Genomic DNA, 17,387 nt, shown 5'->3' with positions numbered 1-17,387 from the left:
TGGTGTCCCTTATATCTTTTTCTTGTCTAATGCTGTGGTTAGACTTCTAGTACTGTGTTGGATTAAAGTGGTAAGAATGGACATCCATGTTTTGTTCCTGACATTAGAAAGAAATCTCTCCATTTTATACCATTGAGGATGATTTGCAGTGGGTTTTCAAGTTTGAGGTGAGTCAGGATATACATTGTGTCTTGTTTTTTTTTCTCTCCATTCTTTCATTCTGTGTCTTTTGATTGGAGCATTTAGGCCATTTACATTTAATGTTATTATGGATGACTATATACTTATTGCCATTTTGAAATTTTGTTTTCTAGGAGCACCTGGGTGGCTCAGTCAGATAAGCATCTGTCTTTTGCTCAGGTCATGATCTCAGATTTGTGGATTGAGCCACACATTAGGCTCTCAGCTAAGCAGGAAGCCTGTTTCTCCCTCTCTCTCTGCTTGCCATCCCCGACTTGTGCTCTCTCTCTTGGTTAAACAAACAAACAAACAAACAAACAAACAAATAAACATTTCTAAAAATTTGTCTTCTGATTGTTTTTATAGATCCTCTATTTCTTTCCTCTCTTGTTCTTTTCCTTTGTGATCAGTGAGTGTTTATATTGTTTTGTTCAGATTTCTTTCTCTTTATTTTTTATGTACCCATCATAGATTATGAGTTTGTGGTTACCACAAGATTCATATATAACATCATAATAAATAAATAGAAGTTCATATTAATTTGATAGTCCTTTAAGTTCAAACACATTCTAAAGAAAACCAAATAAGAAACAAGAAATAAGAAATAAAAACATAAATATAAATATAATACTTTTTTCTTTTCTCCTTTTCTTCTTTTTATACTCCCTTCTCCACATTTTATGTATATGTTTGCATATTTTATATCTTTTTCATATTTTTCTTATGTATAATTATAACCATTTCTTTTCCACTTAGAGAAGTCTCTTTAACATTTCTTGTAAGTCTGGTTTATTGGTGATAAATTCTTTTATCTTATGTTTGTGGGAAACTTTAGCTCTCCTTTAAATCTGAATGATAACCTTATTGGGTAGAGTATTCTTGGTTGGAGGTTTTTTCCTTTCATCACATTGAATATATCATGTTACTCTGTTCCCTTCCCAGGTTAAGAAGTTTTTGGTTATTATTTCTTCTAATAAGTTTTATACACAATTCTATCTCTCTTCTTCTGAGACCCCTATAATAGGAATGTTTATTCACCTGATGTCCAAAAGATCTCTTATTCAATCCTAATTTTTTAAAATTCTTTTCTCCTTGCTGTTCAGCTTGTGTACTTTCCATTAACTAGTCTTCCAGATCATTGATATGTTCTTCTGCATCCTCTCTTCTACTGTTTATTCTCTCTAGTGTGTTTTTTATTTCAAAAAATTTATATTCTTCAACTCTGGTTCTTTAAAAAATTTTTTTATCTCTTTATTGAAAGTCTCACTGAGTTCTTCCATTCTTTTCTTCAGTCCAGTGAGTATCCTTACAATCCTTATTTTAAATTCTTTATCAGGCATATTGCTTAACTTTGTTTCATTTAGTTCTTTTTCTGAGCTTTTCTCTTGTTCTTTCATTTGGAGCATATTACTTTGTCTCTCCATTTTGTTTGACTCTCTGTGTCTGTTTCTATGAATTAGGCAAAGTGGCTACTTCTAGAGTTGAAGGATGGGTCTTGTGTATAGAGTCCCCTATGTAGACTGTGTACTTGGTGACTTTTGCTGGATGGCTGGAGCTGTGGCTATAGATGCTAGTTACTCTTTTAAACCATGGCTTTTAAAAGAAATAATAATGAAAAATACTAATAATAAAAAAATAAAATAATAAAGAGAAAAACTTTTAAAAATAAAAAGAAGACAAAATGAAGAAGCAAAAAAAAAAAAAAAAAGAATGAGAAAGGAATTAAACCAAAGAGAAAAATAAAATAAGACAAATTTTACCACCCCCTACCCCCACTCCCAACCCCCCCCAAAAAAAAAACCTCTATGCAACTGTACTTGTTTTCTATGTCTGAGCATACAGGGCAGCTGGGGTGTGCTTGTCTGAAGTGATGAACTACAGAGAAGACTGGAATACCTCCCACAGTGTCCAGACCCTGTTTGGCTTTTCTAAAAGTCCAGTCAAGGTTTTTATTTATTTTTTAAAAGATTTTATTTATTTATTCCTGAGAGACACAGAGAGAGAAGCAGAGACATAGACAGAGGGAGAAACAGGTTCCTCACAGGGAGCCCACTGTGGGACTCAATCCTGGGACCACACCTTGAGCCGAAGGCAGATGCTCCACTGCTGAGCCACCCATGTGTTCCTCAGTCAAGGCTTTTAAATTAAGGTGGGAACATAAACTTGTTTTCCAGTCCCTCTGATCTGAAGAGCTTTCTTGCAGCTCCTCTGCCATTTGGTGGAGTTGTAGTGTTGTCTCTTTTAAATACTAATTGGTCTTTTAAGCCATGGATTTTTTTTTTTCTGTGCCCAAAGATAAAGAGATCTGTTCCTCTAGCCTTAGAACTATCCTTCCCCACTGCTGTTGGCAACCTAGGGATGGGGGTTCTCTTTGTTACAGTGTCTGAGTCCCTTGCTGTTCTCTTGTTCTCTCAATATTTGGTTGTTTAGTAGCTCTTCAGTCAGCCATCAGTTCTTATTTAGAAGGAATTGTTATATTAATAATTGTAATTTGGTGTGTTCTGTGAAAGGGTCAGCTCAGAGTCTTCCTATGTCATCCTCTTGAACCAGAACCTCTTTTTTCCCCTCTTTATCCTATTCATGTGATATATTACACTGATTTTTGTATGCTCAACTCTAGCGCATTATTTCAAATTCTCAATACTTATTTCAACTGTGGCTGTTGCCATCAGTTGCATTCAGGCTCTGGTTTATTTCATGTAGATACAAATTAATAATGCCTCACTCACACATGATATGAGACCACCTGTGGGAACCTGTTTGGCAATCATACAGGAGCAACCTGGAATTACAGTATAGGTGGCAATATTCAGAATGCCCTTTGGCCTCTCTGGAATGGGAGCCTGTGGATTAATGTTTCCCCTCTTCTTCCTTTGGGGACATGATCCCAAAGTCACTTTCATAGGGCTTTTTAGAAGGTTTTGCTAGGTTAAGCATCCAGTGGCTTTTAATGGCACTGATTTGATTATAAATCATTGTATTTGTTCTCCTTCTGGTTTTACTTCCCTTATCTCTTGATAATGCTTTCTGGGATTACATTCAAATAAGTCACTCACTTTTAAACATTTTCTTTGATTCTGATTTTGGAGAAATGAAAGACAATACAGAACCTAAGGAGACTGTTCTACCATCTAGTGACACTGCATGAGATAGAGAGAACTGATAGGACATAGTGCAGCTCTTAACACTTGGTCTCCTGCTTTTAATAGATGCTACAAAATGCTTTATAGTTGTTTGGATTTTATTTTTGAGGACTCTGCTACTGATTTTTAATGTTGATTTTGAGCTTTGAAGTAGTCCCTAAGCTCATTGAAAGTTCTTTGTTTTTCCATTAAATCTTTCTGCTTTTCTCCTTTTGAGTATGGGACAATATTCTACAATAATTGCCTTCATTAATTAAAAAGAGGTAACTACCTGCAAAGGGAGTAAAAAGGGTGGTTCTTAAGTGTGTGTGTATTAATTAAAAGAATAAATCTCATATTTCTTTTAAACATCATATGTCAGATACTATGCTTAAGTTTAATCCTAGCATCTCTATCATGAAATAGGTGCTAGTATCCCATTTTAATCTGTAAGAAACTTGATTCCAATTGATACCAGTTCCTCAAAGCTTACTTCTTAACCACTCTTTTAGACATTTTAAAATGTTCTTTCTATGAAGAAGTTAAAAATTTAATTATAACATTCAAGAAATGTTTGAATAAATCTTCATGAAAAGCCAACATCCTATGTGAAATTCTATCCCTTTTGAAATGAAAACTCAGGCTAACATAAATTACAGAGGAGTAAGTTTTTTTTTTAAAGATTTTATTTATTTATTCATGAGAGAGACACACACACACAGAGAGGCAGAGACATAGGCTGAGGGAGAAACAGACTCCATGTAGGGAGCCTGATGTGGGACTCCATCCCGGGTCTCCAGGACCACACCCTGGGCTAAAGGTGGCACTAAACTGCTGGGCCACCCAGGCTGCCCAAGGAATAAGTTTTTGACATAGAAGATCTGATTCCAGAGTATGATGCTATTTTGATGAAACCTTGAAACAGAGCATAACAAAAAAAAAAAAAAATGGACTTTATTCTCTTGGTGGTATATTCAGAGTTTAAAAATCTCAGAGCTGCTCCTGTATCTGCACAGATAGAAACTGGAGATGTTAATGTTTTGTCATTTGGCTTCTAGATGTCCTTGGCGTGTGCACCCCTGTGGAATCCAGTTCATCTCCAATCTGTCAGGAAGTATCAGAGGTGGTTTTGACTCCTTATGTCCTGGGCCTGTGCACAAAATGTGTGAGTACACCAAGATAATGAGGCCAATTTTACTGTTGTCAAGGGTCTTCTAAAATGATTTTTGTAATGGTTCTTGTATTGGAATGAACTTACCCTGTGGTTTCGGGTTGAGGGGGGAAGGGCAATGTTTGGTTAAGATTAGAAACCAGCTTTCTTGGAATTGTCTTAGGTATACAGGCTCATTCTTTGCCCCAGAAAGGCTTTGATGGACATGACTTCAAGTTAAATCCAAGAGGTTTACCTCAGTGAGAAACAAAATTCATTATGTTATCAAGTAGTTTTAATATTAGCAAATGATAGATAGATAGATAGATAGATAGATAGATAGATAGATAGATAGAATAGTCTATTTATATGAACGTGTATAGGAAACTTGCCCATTGCATACTAGCATCGCTTTCATCTAGTTTTTAAGAATTTAACATATTATGAATTACTTTTCTTTGCTCTTGAGGCTATTATCCTCTCAAAAGAAAACCAACTTTGGAATGTTTTCTGGTTAAGCTAGTGATCGCATCCACAATTTAGAACTTTCAATGCTTCCGGAAATTAATTTTAGAATTGTGTATATTTGTACCATGTGAACATTGTACAATTGGTTATTTTTTGCTTTGGGATGGGCTATTTGGGGTATATAAAATGATTATTCCTGTTGAGAAGAAGATTAAATTTTATGCTTTTTATTTATAGGGATTCAGACGATGATTTCAGACATAGTTTTGTGAATTTTGAGCCAATTATTGAGTTTTCATTGCATTGTGAGCATTTGCTTAGTTTGCTATAAACTGGAAAGGGGCTTAATAATAACCTAGTCAAATTTATTTAATTTAGGAAAATGGCATAATTTGACTAATTCTATGTAAAGTTAAAGAAATTGATTTTCAAAATAAGGGGTTGCTTTTTGTTTTTACTAAATAAATCTATTTCATTTCTTAGCAGGACACTGAACCTCTTGTGCCTTCCTGGCCCACAATGTGACTTTCTGTCTTTCTCCTTTTGACTTACCCAAAGCAGAAGGCCAATTTCCTATAGCAATCAGGCTTCCTGATAAAGTATGAATTTATGAGCCAGTATGTTTGAAACACTTTGGGAAGATTTGAGTTGAGGCTATCCTGAGGTGAAGAAGAAAGTGTTTCTTTTTATTCTTGCAGACTCTTCCTGTAGGAATAAAAAAGTAATCAAGGGCTTTTAATTAAAGAACAATCACTGTGTAGCTAAGTAGGGAAGTTTTCCGTGAAATCTTGTCCTATTTATATTGCTTATGTTTTATTGCACATAACCAATTAGGGATTGTTGCAGGGAATAGGTAGCCACTCAAACTAGTTCAGGTTAAAGTTTTATTGTTAGACTTCTGGGGAGAACCAGGCAACCTAGCAGTTATAGCTATAATTTTAATTTCTAACCAGTTTTTATTTTAGGAGGAAGGTTAAATATAACAGTTCATTCTTGTAGTTTGCTTTACACCTTTAAAGACAGAGGCACATCTATGTCATTTATTTCAATGAAGAGAATCAGGTACAAATGACATCTCCAACAAATAACAGTCCTTTCTACATAATCTAGCTGTCATTGAAGAAGTATGTCAGTGTATTTGAAGAGCTTTTAAAAATAAATCAATTAGCAAATCTTTGTCAATAGAATTGATTTTAAATATTTTCTTTGAGTTTCCTGCAACCATCCTTTAAACCTTAAAAAAGTGATGGAGAGATCCCTGGGTGGCGCAGCGGTTTGGCACCTGCCTTTGGCCCAGGGCGCGATCCTGGAGACCCGGGATCGAATCCCACATCGGGCTCCCAGTGCATGGAGCCTGCTTCTCCCTCTGCCTATGTCTCTGCCTCTCTCTCTCTCTCTGTGTGACTATCATAAATAAATAAAAAAATTAAAAAAAATAAAATAAAAAAGTGATGGAATTTTTTCTTTTAGATCAGTCAGTGAACATACTGAATGAGTTGAGTTTCCATCTCTCTCCCTTTAATAATCTGTGTTTTCTCTTCAACTATTACCCCTTTCTATCAGATACATAAAAATTTGAAAAATTTCCATAATTATCTTTTATTTTTCATATTTTTCAGAAACCTGGCTCCCATTGAGATTCCAGAATCTACATTCTTGTTTTTCTCTTTCATGCTAGAAGATTTCTACACGTTTGGTGACCCTTGGCTATCTTTCTATATTTAAGAGTAAGGGCCTTGTATTTATTTGGAAAGCCTATTTATAATAGAAATGTATTAGCTGGTGAGGTTTACTACCATGTAGTAACATAGCTTTCTAATTGAGAGATCCTAAATCTCATATTTTACATATTTTCTTTTCGCCTTTCAGTTTGTTTAGAGAGGACTTCTCCAATTTTATGCTCGGAGGATAAGAGCTGTAGTCCTTGTTTTGGATGCTGAGGCAGAAAATGACCCACAATTCTCACTATTCAATATAGGGCTTTGCACTTCATCTCCTGTTAGTCAATAGAACATCTCACCTTGTCATTCAGTATACAAACTTCTATAGTATATACCTCTGATCTTCTGTTGAGGTAAGGGAAGGGATATAGTGTCTAATTATTTCTTAGCTAAACATTCAAGTAATCCTCTTGTTTTATTCATACATCCTTTCCTCATTATGTTAATGATTAATCAATTAATTAATTAATTGATTAATCACTTTCTGTGATATCTGGTGTTTCCATAGCTTGAGAGTTTTGGGATTTCTGGTAGAATTGCAAGCTTCATATTGGCCTCCTTCAATTTAGGATGAGGTTTCAACTTTATCTGCTAAGCAGTCACTATTCATCCATCTGTCTTCCAACATTTCAGAAATGTTTTTGATATTGTTTATCTGATAACTTTTCCTCTCCTGTTTTTTCATCTTTATGGGTTTATAAGTTTTAAAATTCTTTCACATTCAGTTCAGTGTGGTTTTGTAAGGATGAGAAATAAATATATGCATATGCATCCACTGTGATGCTTAATCAGAATTTCGTAAGATATCTTAAAGCAGTACATGTAAAAGATAGTGACACCTCCACAGTGTGACATTAACACTATTTGAAATATTATCAATTTATCACTATAATATCTGCAAGTTAAAGAGGACACAAATACTATGAAAGCATAAAGGCCTGCTTTTTCCAGGTTTCATGCTGTTTTCTCAGTAGAACTAATTCACCTGAAACCTTTACAGAGCCTCCTGCCTGAGTTCTCCAGTTTTACTTTGTAGATCTTTCTGTTGTAATACTTACTACATTTTCCTCTGTTTATTTATCTTTTTACTCACTAAGCTCTAGCTACTTGAAGGCAAATATTAAATCTTATTCATCTTTGTACTTCCTGGGTTTAGCATAGTGCTTGCTTTACATGTAGTAGGTGGTCCTCCATATGTGTTTACTGAAAAATGTTGAGGGAATATGTAAATAATGTCTCCACATTTTCAAGGAACTCGTAATATGTCATATCTAAAGTAATTACTCTTCAGGTTTTTCCCCTTCTCCCCTTTCTACCTGCCCAACAGGTAGAAAGATATACTTGCCAGCAAGCAAGATATGCTTTTTCTCATTACTTGACCTAAGTAGATATGGATATATTTCAATATATTTCTATTCTCTGCTTAACTTTTACAACTTAAGTGAAGCTGTTTAATCATTTGAGACATTTTACTTATCAAAACTATTTTCTGAGAATAGTTATTGAATGAGGCAACACAGTTTTTTATATGGGTTGGCCATTTATTGGAATTTTTGCCTATTAAGTCAAGAGTTACTTACTGCCTTTTTATGGCTGAGTAATATTCCAGTGTGTGTGTGTGTGTGTGTGTATGTGTGTGTGTGTATACAACTTCTTTATACATTTATCAGTTGATGAACATTTGGGCTCTTTTCATAATTTGTCTGTTATTGGTAATGCTGCTATAATAAGCATCAGGGTGCATGTGTCCCTTCAAATCAGTATTTTTGTATCTGGTAAGGTAGGGGGATGGGTTAAATGGGTGGCAAGTATTAAGGAGGGCACTGTGATGAGCACTGAGTATTGTATGTAAATGATGAATCACTAAATTCTGCTCCTGAAACTGATAGTACACTATATGTTAACTAACTAGAATTTAAATAAAATTTGAAAGAAAAAAAGAGTTATTTACTGCTTATGTATTATTTATTATTTTCAGGACATTGTACTGAATACTGTTTAAAAATCAAAATGAGTAAGAAAAAAATCCTGCCATTAAGAAGCTTATACTATAAGTGAAAAAAAAATAGAATGGTATTCTATAAAAAGGTAAAAAATAGTGAATGGTCTAGAATTCAGAAGAGGGAGAGCATAGAAATATATGGAATCATGAAGGGTGTTTTAAGGGAAAGTAACATTTCAAATTATGCTTTGACGAATTGTGGAAAGGAGAGAGAACCCAAATGAGAGGTTTGAGAAAGTAGAGTTAAGAGGCACGAAAAATAAAACCTAGATATGTTTTGTAATAGGAAATAACTAGTTCATTTAGCTGGAGAGTAGAATATAAGGATATATGGAAGAAAGAGCTAGAAAACATAGGCTGAGCCATTTTGTAGAGGACTTTGAATGTCAGGCTAAGGTATTTTTGCTCAGTGAAGTAGTCAACAGGGAGACACTGAGAATCTGAAGCTTGTAATATTTGAGTTCTAAAAATACAAGTGAAGCAGATGTATCAGAGGAGGAGAAATGGGAGGAGAGACCCATTACAAAGCTACTTTTGTAGCCTGGGTAGAAAAATTGATCTTTGGAAAAGAATGAAGACAATAAGAATAGAACATAATTTCTTTATATCTTCATGAATATATATTTAAAGTACTATTCAGTTGTGTACTTATCAATTGTCTGTCCTCTCCTACTAGAATGTAATCTCCTTGAGAGCAGGGGGGTTTGTTTCTCCCTTTCAGATCTGATTTGCAATGCCTGGAATAATGCCTGCAATATTGTATTTGCTCAGGAAATGCTTCTGTAAGGAATTAAGGAGATAGATAATTAAAAAAGAAAGAGAAGTAAAATCAAATAGGTCTTTTTCAGGTGCATGAATTAAGTGAAATACATTCAAATAGGTCAGTAATCCCAATTAATGAAAACAGAGTGAACTCTGCAATTAAAAGACAGAAATGGTCAGATTGGATTTTTAAAATCCCAGTTGTATGCTATCTAATGATTCATACTGAAAACATAAAGACACAGCAAAGATGAAAGTAAAAGGATGGAAAATTTATCCAAAATAAATACTAATCAGAAGAAAGCTGTAACGGTGCCATTATTATACAAAATAGATTTTAAACTAATGTTAAGTGGAACATATAAATATATATGTTTATATATTTAAAAATTACATATACCCAATAATATTATTAAAAATATATAAAGCATAGCAATGCCTGTGTGGCTAAAGCAGTTAAAGCGTTTGATTCTTGGTTTCGGCATAGGTCATGGTCTCGGGGTCCTGGGATCAAACCTTCTGCCAGGCTCTGTGTTCAGTGTGGAGTCTGCTTGTCCTCTTCTTCCCCCTCTGCTTCCCCTCTGCTCCTCCTGTGTTCCTCCTTGCACTCTCTTTCTCTCCAAAAAATTAAATCTTTAAAAAATTATACACACACACACACACACACACACACATACATATTTAATAAATGGATAGAACTACATGGAAGATCAACAAACCCACAATTCAGAGATTTTAACATATTTGTTTCAGTAATTGACACAACCTTCATCTAATAGGTCTATATAGAATTTACATTTTCTTTTCAAGGACTAAAGAAATATTTAGGCTGAGTGGAAAAAAGAATGTATTGCAGGGTGGAAGAAAAGAATGATAAGCAAAGATGAAAAAGAAAATGGCTGACACAGATGGGCATTGATTGGGAATGAGAGCGGGGAGAGTCAGGCCTACAGGGGCCTGGCTGAAGAGCATCTGATATGAGATTGAAGGTTTCACATTGAGGAGAAGCACAATGAGACTGTTTAAGAAGGTCATGTAAGGAGAATGTAGAGGAGTAGAGAGTGGAATATGGAATGATGAGTGAGCAGGAAAGCTGGGATCAAGGAGACTAGTTAGGAGTTTAGGTATGAGCCAATGAGACCCTGAATTAAGGCAGTATGAGCAGAGATTCGAGAGGCAGATTCAGCTTTGGTCAGTGTTGTGGAAATGGAACTGTTAGTACATAGACTTATTGAAGGGGAAAATATCAGTATGACTCTCAAATTTCTGGCATGGGTGGATGGTAATGCCATTCACCAAGACAGGATCTATAACAGGAGGGCTGATTTCAGGGAATATACCTATGACACTTCTGGTTTATAGTAAATTTTTATTTAAAATTAATTTTGTAATTTAAAAATGCCTAGGAGAGTACAGCAGTAGAAAATGTCATACTCTCTTATTGAGTTTTCTATCCCCTCATGTAACCAGGTAACATGACGTCTCTGAATTAAGAGTATAAATATCGCTTGAGAGACCTTTACCTCCAGTTGGCAGATCTGAGGCTAAATCCTGACTCTGCCTTTGCTCTGAAATCTTGTTTATATCTTATGTGCTAGTGCATGTGATTACGTCTTTTTGTTAAACAATTTAGATAACTTCCTGGATCTAGGAGATTTCATAATTCATGCCTTAACACCGTAACTCTAAAAAACATCCCAATTGATTTCTCTCAAATATGCATGAGCTAAACCAATGAGCGTGTGTTACCTCTGCTGGGTTCAATGCAGTTCCAGGAGCATTTGATGACATGTTTCAAAATCTCTTCATATTTCACATTCTTTCCCTATTTTAAGAACTAACCTTTAAAATGTAAAAGACTAGTCAGTAATCACAGTGATGATGATGACGGTGATAAAAGTAGAGAGCTTCTATAGCTCAAGTTAAACATTTGAAATGTAATTCTTACAATGACATCACATGACAGGTGTTATTAGTCCTATTTTATATTTGAGGAATTGATAATCTGAGAAGTTAATTTTATAGAGGCTGTATGCAGCAAGCAAAGGTTAAAGCTGGAGTATAATTCCAGCTTTCTGATTTCAATATTTGAATTCCTGATTATTGTACAAATTATATGGACTTAGATTTGATGAATCCAAAAAAAGTTATAAAGTTCCTTCCTGTATTGAAAGTATGTCTGCTGCCTTGGGTTCCTCAGGCAACATGGTATATTTCTTATAAAGCAGGCAATAATTTTGAAGCTCATGCAGAGAAAAAAGTTGTGTCTATTGTGGTAGATAAAAATGGTCAGCACAAATGTGTTTATAATATTTAACCCCTTTCATAAATATATATTTTCCTCATCTTTTCATTAATATAATCACTTAAAAAGATTTAGTAATTATGTTAGTAATTAGATTATTAAGATTTAGTCATTTGTTTTAAAGTGGTAAACTGTGGCACCATAGTATGCCTTGAAAGTTTCTAAGAGATAAATTCTATGTTGATTCTCAGCACTGAATCAAATTGACTTTAATGATGTCTGTTTTAAAGTGTTCAATTATGTATACATGTTCTTAGAAAGTCAATGACTACATATTTTCGAAGGTGCTTGAAGAATTTGATATAATTACCACTAAATGATAAGATTTTCCTAATAATGACTTTAGTGGATGTCATAGCTGTGTTGAGGTCTGTGTCAAATCAGAGTCAGCTTTTGAGAGTCCAATAGCCCATTTGTTTCATTTTGTAAAATTAAAAATCATCTACCAATTGTCCTTAGCCCTTCCCATGTTCTGTGAGATCATATGGTATAGTTTTGCTTAATATCAGTATTAGTAGCAATAATAGTAAGAGTTTACACTAGCTATGTACCATGTGCCAAGAATTGTGCTAAGTAATTTATATGTTCTTCTTACCTTATCTAGCATTTGGTGCTAGCTATAGTTATCCCTATTTTAGAAATGAAGACCGCGAGACTCAGAGAAGTGAAATAACTTGCCCAAGGTCACACAGACAGTATATATGAGAACTTGGATTTGATCACATATTCTGCTAAAGTGCGTTCAAAGACTCTGTAAATGGAATTTGCAGTTTCCGAAAGCAGTGGAAGCAAACAGAACGCCTGTTTGTTTCTGTGGCCTGACACCTGGGTCATCATTCATGACAGTTTGACACACACTTACTGATTCCGAGTGTCGGTTGAGAATGGCTGATGCAATGGCCCCACAGCACTCACGTTTGTTGGAAAATTCCACGTTGATCTTTATTTAAAAAACAGTTGCCTAAGCTTCCAAGGTTGGCTTTTTCGGTCACGGTGCATAATCTGAGTGTTGGGGAGTCAGCATGCCTGAGGTGTGAAGATGATGATGTACTTCCTATAGGCATGAAGGCACTCAGAAATAAAGCAAGGCCATCGAACTGTCATTTGTTGTTCTTCCTATTCATGCTTTTAAAAAAGAAACTAAGGTCAATTAACTGGGAAGCTTAACCTCTCTTAGCTTGTCTTTCTTTGCGTAGGCTTTTGCCTTTTAAATAAATCATTTTTCTCTTCTCTCCCTCCCCACCCCCTATCCATTTTGAACACGTTCTTGGATTTCTCATGCTGGGCCTAAGGAGCAGACTGCTTATATTCAAGAATGATTTGGAGGGGATAAAGTGTGCAAGATTTTGAATTCTTGCCATAAGTCCCTGGCAGACAGCCAGGCAGCCTCAGAGGAATAAGGCTAATGAAGGGAGGGTAAAGAAGATCCGGGAGTGCGGCTGGTAATGCAGTATTCATTTAATTGGGAGCAGGTACCGGTGCAAACTTCTCCATTTTAATTGGAAAAAGGGAAGGGGATTGTTAAGGAAGAAGGAAAAAAGAATGCATAAAGTTTTCAAGCTGAGGAGCCAAAGGCAGCCCTGTCTATGCCAGAGAAAGAACTCAATTTAGGGCAATTTGCTCTGCAAGCTGGGCTGTAGCCTCCCCTGGGAATAGGGATGAGGAAGAAAATGAAACCAAAAGAGAACTTGATAAAATCACCTAGCACAGACAATCTCAGTAGAATAGGTTTTACTGAGTTAAATCTGCCCCAATCAATATGATTCTTTTCATATAAGTTACAAATAAAAAGCCACAAGATTACAATAAAAATCGAGACTCCAGCGATGCTGATGTTGCACCTGGGAGTCTTAAGAACTTGTTATGGAATATATGTTTTTGCAACTATAATGTTTGTTTTTCTTTTCACCCTGGTCACTCGAATCGACTCTTTGCTTTCCCTCCTCATCCGTCCAGTTTTCTATATTGTTTTAAAAACCATTGGAGGAGCTCTTTCTGCTTAGTTTCTCTTGCACTGGAGGTTGGAGAGCGGTGGTTTCTTTTTGTCTTGAAATGTGTTGAATTGAACATGGGACTGAGTTCTCATGCTAATGATAAACAGAGACTTTTTCCTATTGCACATTTTATGACATAGTACTCATAATGTTAAGGTACTAGTAAAACAATAAAAGAGGCGGGGTTTCATACAAAAAGAGAAAGCAATGCTTTTTTGATGCACATGAGATACTATTAGAATAAAATACAGATCCTGTAATTTCATGTTCAGTAAGCATCAGTTCTTAATAATCTTTGACTGTATCATATAAATGAGAGTTTTAAGCAGCTGATGGTTTTAATGGGATAACTATAATTTTGATTCTTCCTGAATAAGGAGGCGGAAGACCAAGCAAAACATTTTGGTCTTTCTGCCAATGCGGTTGAGTTGACTAATCAGCAAACTTGGAGAGAGGAGTCTTTTTTTTTTTTTTTTAGGAACCTTTATTTTAGTACATAAAATACACTTTTATGTACTAAAATAAAGAATATTTATTTATAAGGAGCTTATTTAGAGCTTAAGTTTCCTGGCAAATCTATATTATTAAATCTATTTAAAATTATTCATAAGGGGTAGTAAAGAGAAGATGATGGTGCTTTGTTTGGATAGATTCTACCTTACATATGTTATAAATATTTGGAGTTGGTACACCTGATGGAGAAGAAGTGACCATGAGCATTTTATCTCTTTGACAATTTTCCTTGTGAAGTGAGGAATTTTTTAAAAATTTTTATTTATTTATGATAGTCACAGAGAGAGAGAGAGAGAGAGAGAGAGAGAGGCAGAGACATAGGCAGAGGGAGAAGCAGGCAGGCTCCATGCACCAGGAGCCCGATGTGGGATTCGATCCCGGGTCTCCAAGATCGCGCCCTGGGCCAAAGGCAGGCGCTAAACCGCTGCGATCCCGAGGTGGGGAATTTTTGCGGTTAAATGCTAGTGGACTGTTGCCTGCTTATTTGACTTTACATCAATTACTAGAAATATCAGATTAGAAGTGAAGAGATTTTCCGGACAGAATAGAGCAACATCTCAAACTGTGGGTGCAATGAAAACCCCAGTTATTCTTTTTTCTTTTTCTCAATTCCATGCTGGATAAACAAATTAATCTATGCACCAAAACTATTTATAGAGGACCTCTGTGCTAAGCACTATAGAAGACACAAAGATGAAAACAACACAGACTCTGTCATCAGGAAACTTTCTTTCTAAATGAGAAAGCCAGACTAAAAAGTACAAAGGCCAAGTACAAAATCAGCAACAGAAGAAAAGGTGTTCCCAAACAATATATAGTCCGTGAAGTCTCAACCATTTTTTTTTTCAGTTTGCAATGCAAAATATCTGAATATGGACAATTGATGCCATATTTTCGGAGAAGCAGTAGATCCACTACCTGATTTGTTGAAAGCTGTGAAAAGTTTATAGAACTGTTGGTACTTGACCTGGTTTGTATTTAGAAGGGCAGGTGAGGATGTGGGAAGTTATATACCAAGTTCAGGAAATGATATACTTTAATCAGAGGTAAGGAACTGGGAGGAACAAGAGTAGCAAACATATTTGAGGAACACTGATTATAGCAGAGTCTTTTAGAAAATTAATGGGAATCAGTTGAGGCCAGATTTTTGAAGGTTGTGATTAGAATGTTTTCCTTTTTTTTAAAGATAGATTTATTTATTTATTTATTTATTTATTTATTTATTTATTTATTTATTTATGATAGAGAGAGAGAGAGGCAGAGACACAGGGGGAGGGAGAAGCAGGTTCCATGCCAGGAGCCGATGTGGGACTCGATCCTGAGACTCCAGGATCGCACCCTGGGCCCAAGGCAGGCGCTAAACTGCTGAGCCACCCAGGGACCCCTAGAATGTTTTCTTTATCTTATAGTACAGAAATATCTAAAAAAAATGTTTAAAGGAGGAAAGAGTTCTTTGAGGAAGACTGATCCAAATAGCAGCATGTGGTATAAATTAATGGTATGGTAGGCCTCACCTGTGTCCCGCAATTCCATATTTTCTGATATGACCAAATCTTCTTTCTCTCCCATGTTCTTTTCCATTCTGGAGTCTCTGCCCACTGTACTTCTTCATAGAGGTGCACCTTCTGACTAGGCTGACAGGTGCCCTCCTATCTTCCTCAGGTGCAGCTGCCCACAAAGTTGCCAGCCATGAGTGCCACAGAAACAGAGTGGAGGGAAATACCAGAGAGAAAGGCTTTTTCCCAACTCAGAATTTCACTTGTGCCAAGAATTACACAGACTCTCATGAAGACATTCCAGCAGTTTCTGTCTTGTAAGTCCTCTAAGAATCAGAGTAAATCTCTCATAAGACCCTTCTGTCACCTTCCAACCTTTACCTCTGGAACCTCTGGAATCAGGTGCTCTCACTTGGATGGATCATGCAGGAAAGTGATGCCATCCCCTGTGCCATTATTCTTGTCTTCCCCAGGTTAGTAGTTAGTAGTTCCTAACCCCATATAAATGAATCTCTTCTCCCTCAGTCATAAAACAGTATGTCCGTACGAATCAATGGTTATACACAGGGGCTGGTGTGTATTTAATATGAGTAGGTAGGTGGGAGAAGGGGTCTTTTCTACAGCTCAGCCACTCAAGGTGCTTTGTTTGGCTCTGTAATCTACTATTTATGTGACATGGGTTGGCTTCTGGAAAAATAGTGAGTTAAAGAATCTGCCTTCTTCTCATGCCCACTGCTCTTTTTATACACCTAGTCTCACTGGAGCATATTTTATTTTATTTTAGATTTTATTTATTTCTTCACGAGAGGCATAGAGAGAGAGAGAGGCAGAGACATAGGAAGAGGGAGAAGCAGGCTCCCTGTGGTGAACCTGATGACGAGACTCGATCCCAGGACCCCAGGATCACAACCTGAGCTAAAGGCAAATGCTCAACCACTGAGCCACCCAGGTGCTCTGGAATATATTTTTAAAAGATGCAAGCAATTAGAATATTTTTGAAGGTGGCTAGGGCTTTTCAACTGTTGGTTGTTTTTGTAGTTATCCACTGTAGCACCTTTTTGTTATCTTCAGGTGAAAGGGACTGAAGATCTTTCTGCCATGACATTTCTCAAAATATGCTGCATAGATTACCACCTACTTCATCCATGTGTTAGATAATGCTATTCAGATAATTTGGGCATATTACTGTAAAAAAGAGGACCTACAAGAAGTAAATTTATAAGAGGTAAAATTATTTTTAGGTATATTTTTATATTGGGAAAATGTTTTAATTTCAGTAGTACCAGTGTCACAGCTGAATAGCTATTAGAAAAATGCATTAATGAAAAACCTATTTGTGGATTAATTATGGATGAGAATTTCTTTATTAGTTTACATATGGCCTTGTGTCTTTTGAAAAACTAATTTTATACAAATTTTAATTGAAGATGTATCTCTGCTGGGGAGTACATACTTATGAAATACAATATTTTCTTTCTTGGAGACAGCACCAATGACTATACTAATATAGAAAGAATCAAGTTTAAGTGTCAAAAACAAGTTATGCCATTGATTTTGTTAAACAATACGAGATTCAGATTCAACTAATGTTTATGGAGTCCCTAATTTGGCCAGATATTGTGCTATTATAGGTATCTATTATTTAACCTCTAATTCTTCAGAGTTAGAAATGAA

At 35.7% G+C, this 17,387-nt stretch overlaps 1 protein-coding gene across 1 annotated transcript in view; it reads left to right on the top strand.

Annotated features, from left to right (window-relative positions):
* Positions 1 to 17,387, top strand: part of LOC144316684 (uncharacterized) — a 507,527-nt gene that overhangs the window by 305,550 nt on the left and 184,590 nt on the right. Inside the window, exons 5-6 of the mRNA XM_077902597.1 lie at positions 4,361 to 4,467; positions 15,880 to 16,030. Coding sequence (XP_077758723.1) covers positions 4,361 to 4,467; positions 15,880 to 16,030 — 258 coding nt within the window. The remainder of the gene's footprint in view (positions 1 to 4,360; positions 4,468 to 15,879; positions 16,031 to 17,387) is intronic.

The sequence above is a fragment of the Canis aureus genome, chromosome 7 (genome assembly GCF_053574225.1).
Source record: "Canis aureus isolate CA01 chromosome 7, VMU_Caureus_v.1.0, whole genome shotgun sequence".
Classification (NCBI taxonomy): domain Eukaryota; kingdom Metazoa; phylum Chordata; class Mammalia; order Carnivora; family Canidae; genus Canis; species Canis aureus.
Note: the sequence above shows the minus strand (reverse complement) of the source record. Positions and strands in the feature narration are given on the sequence as shown.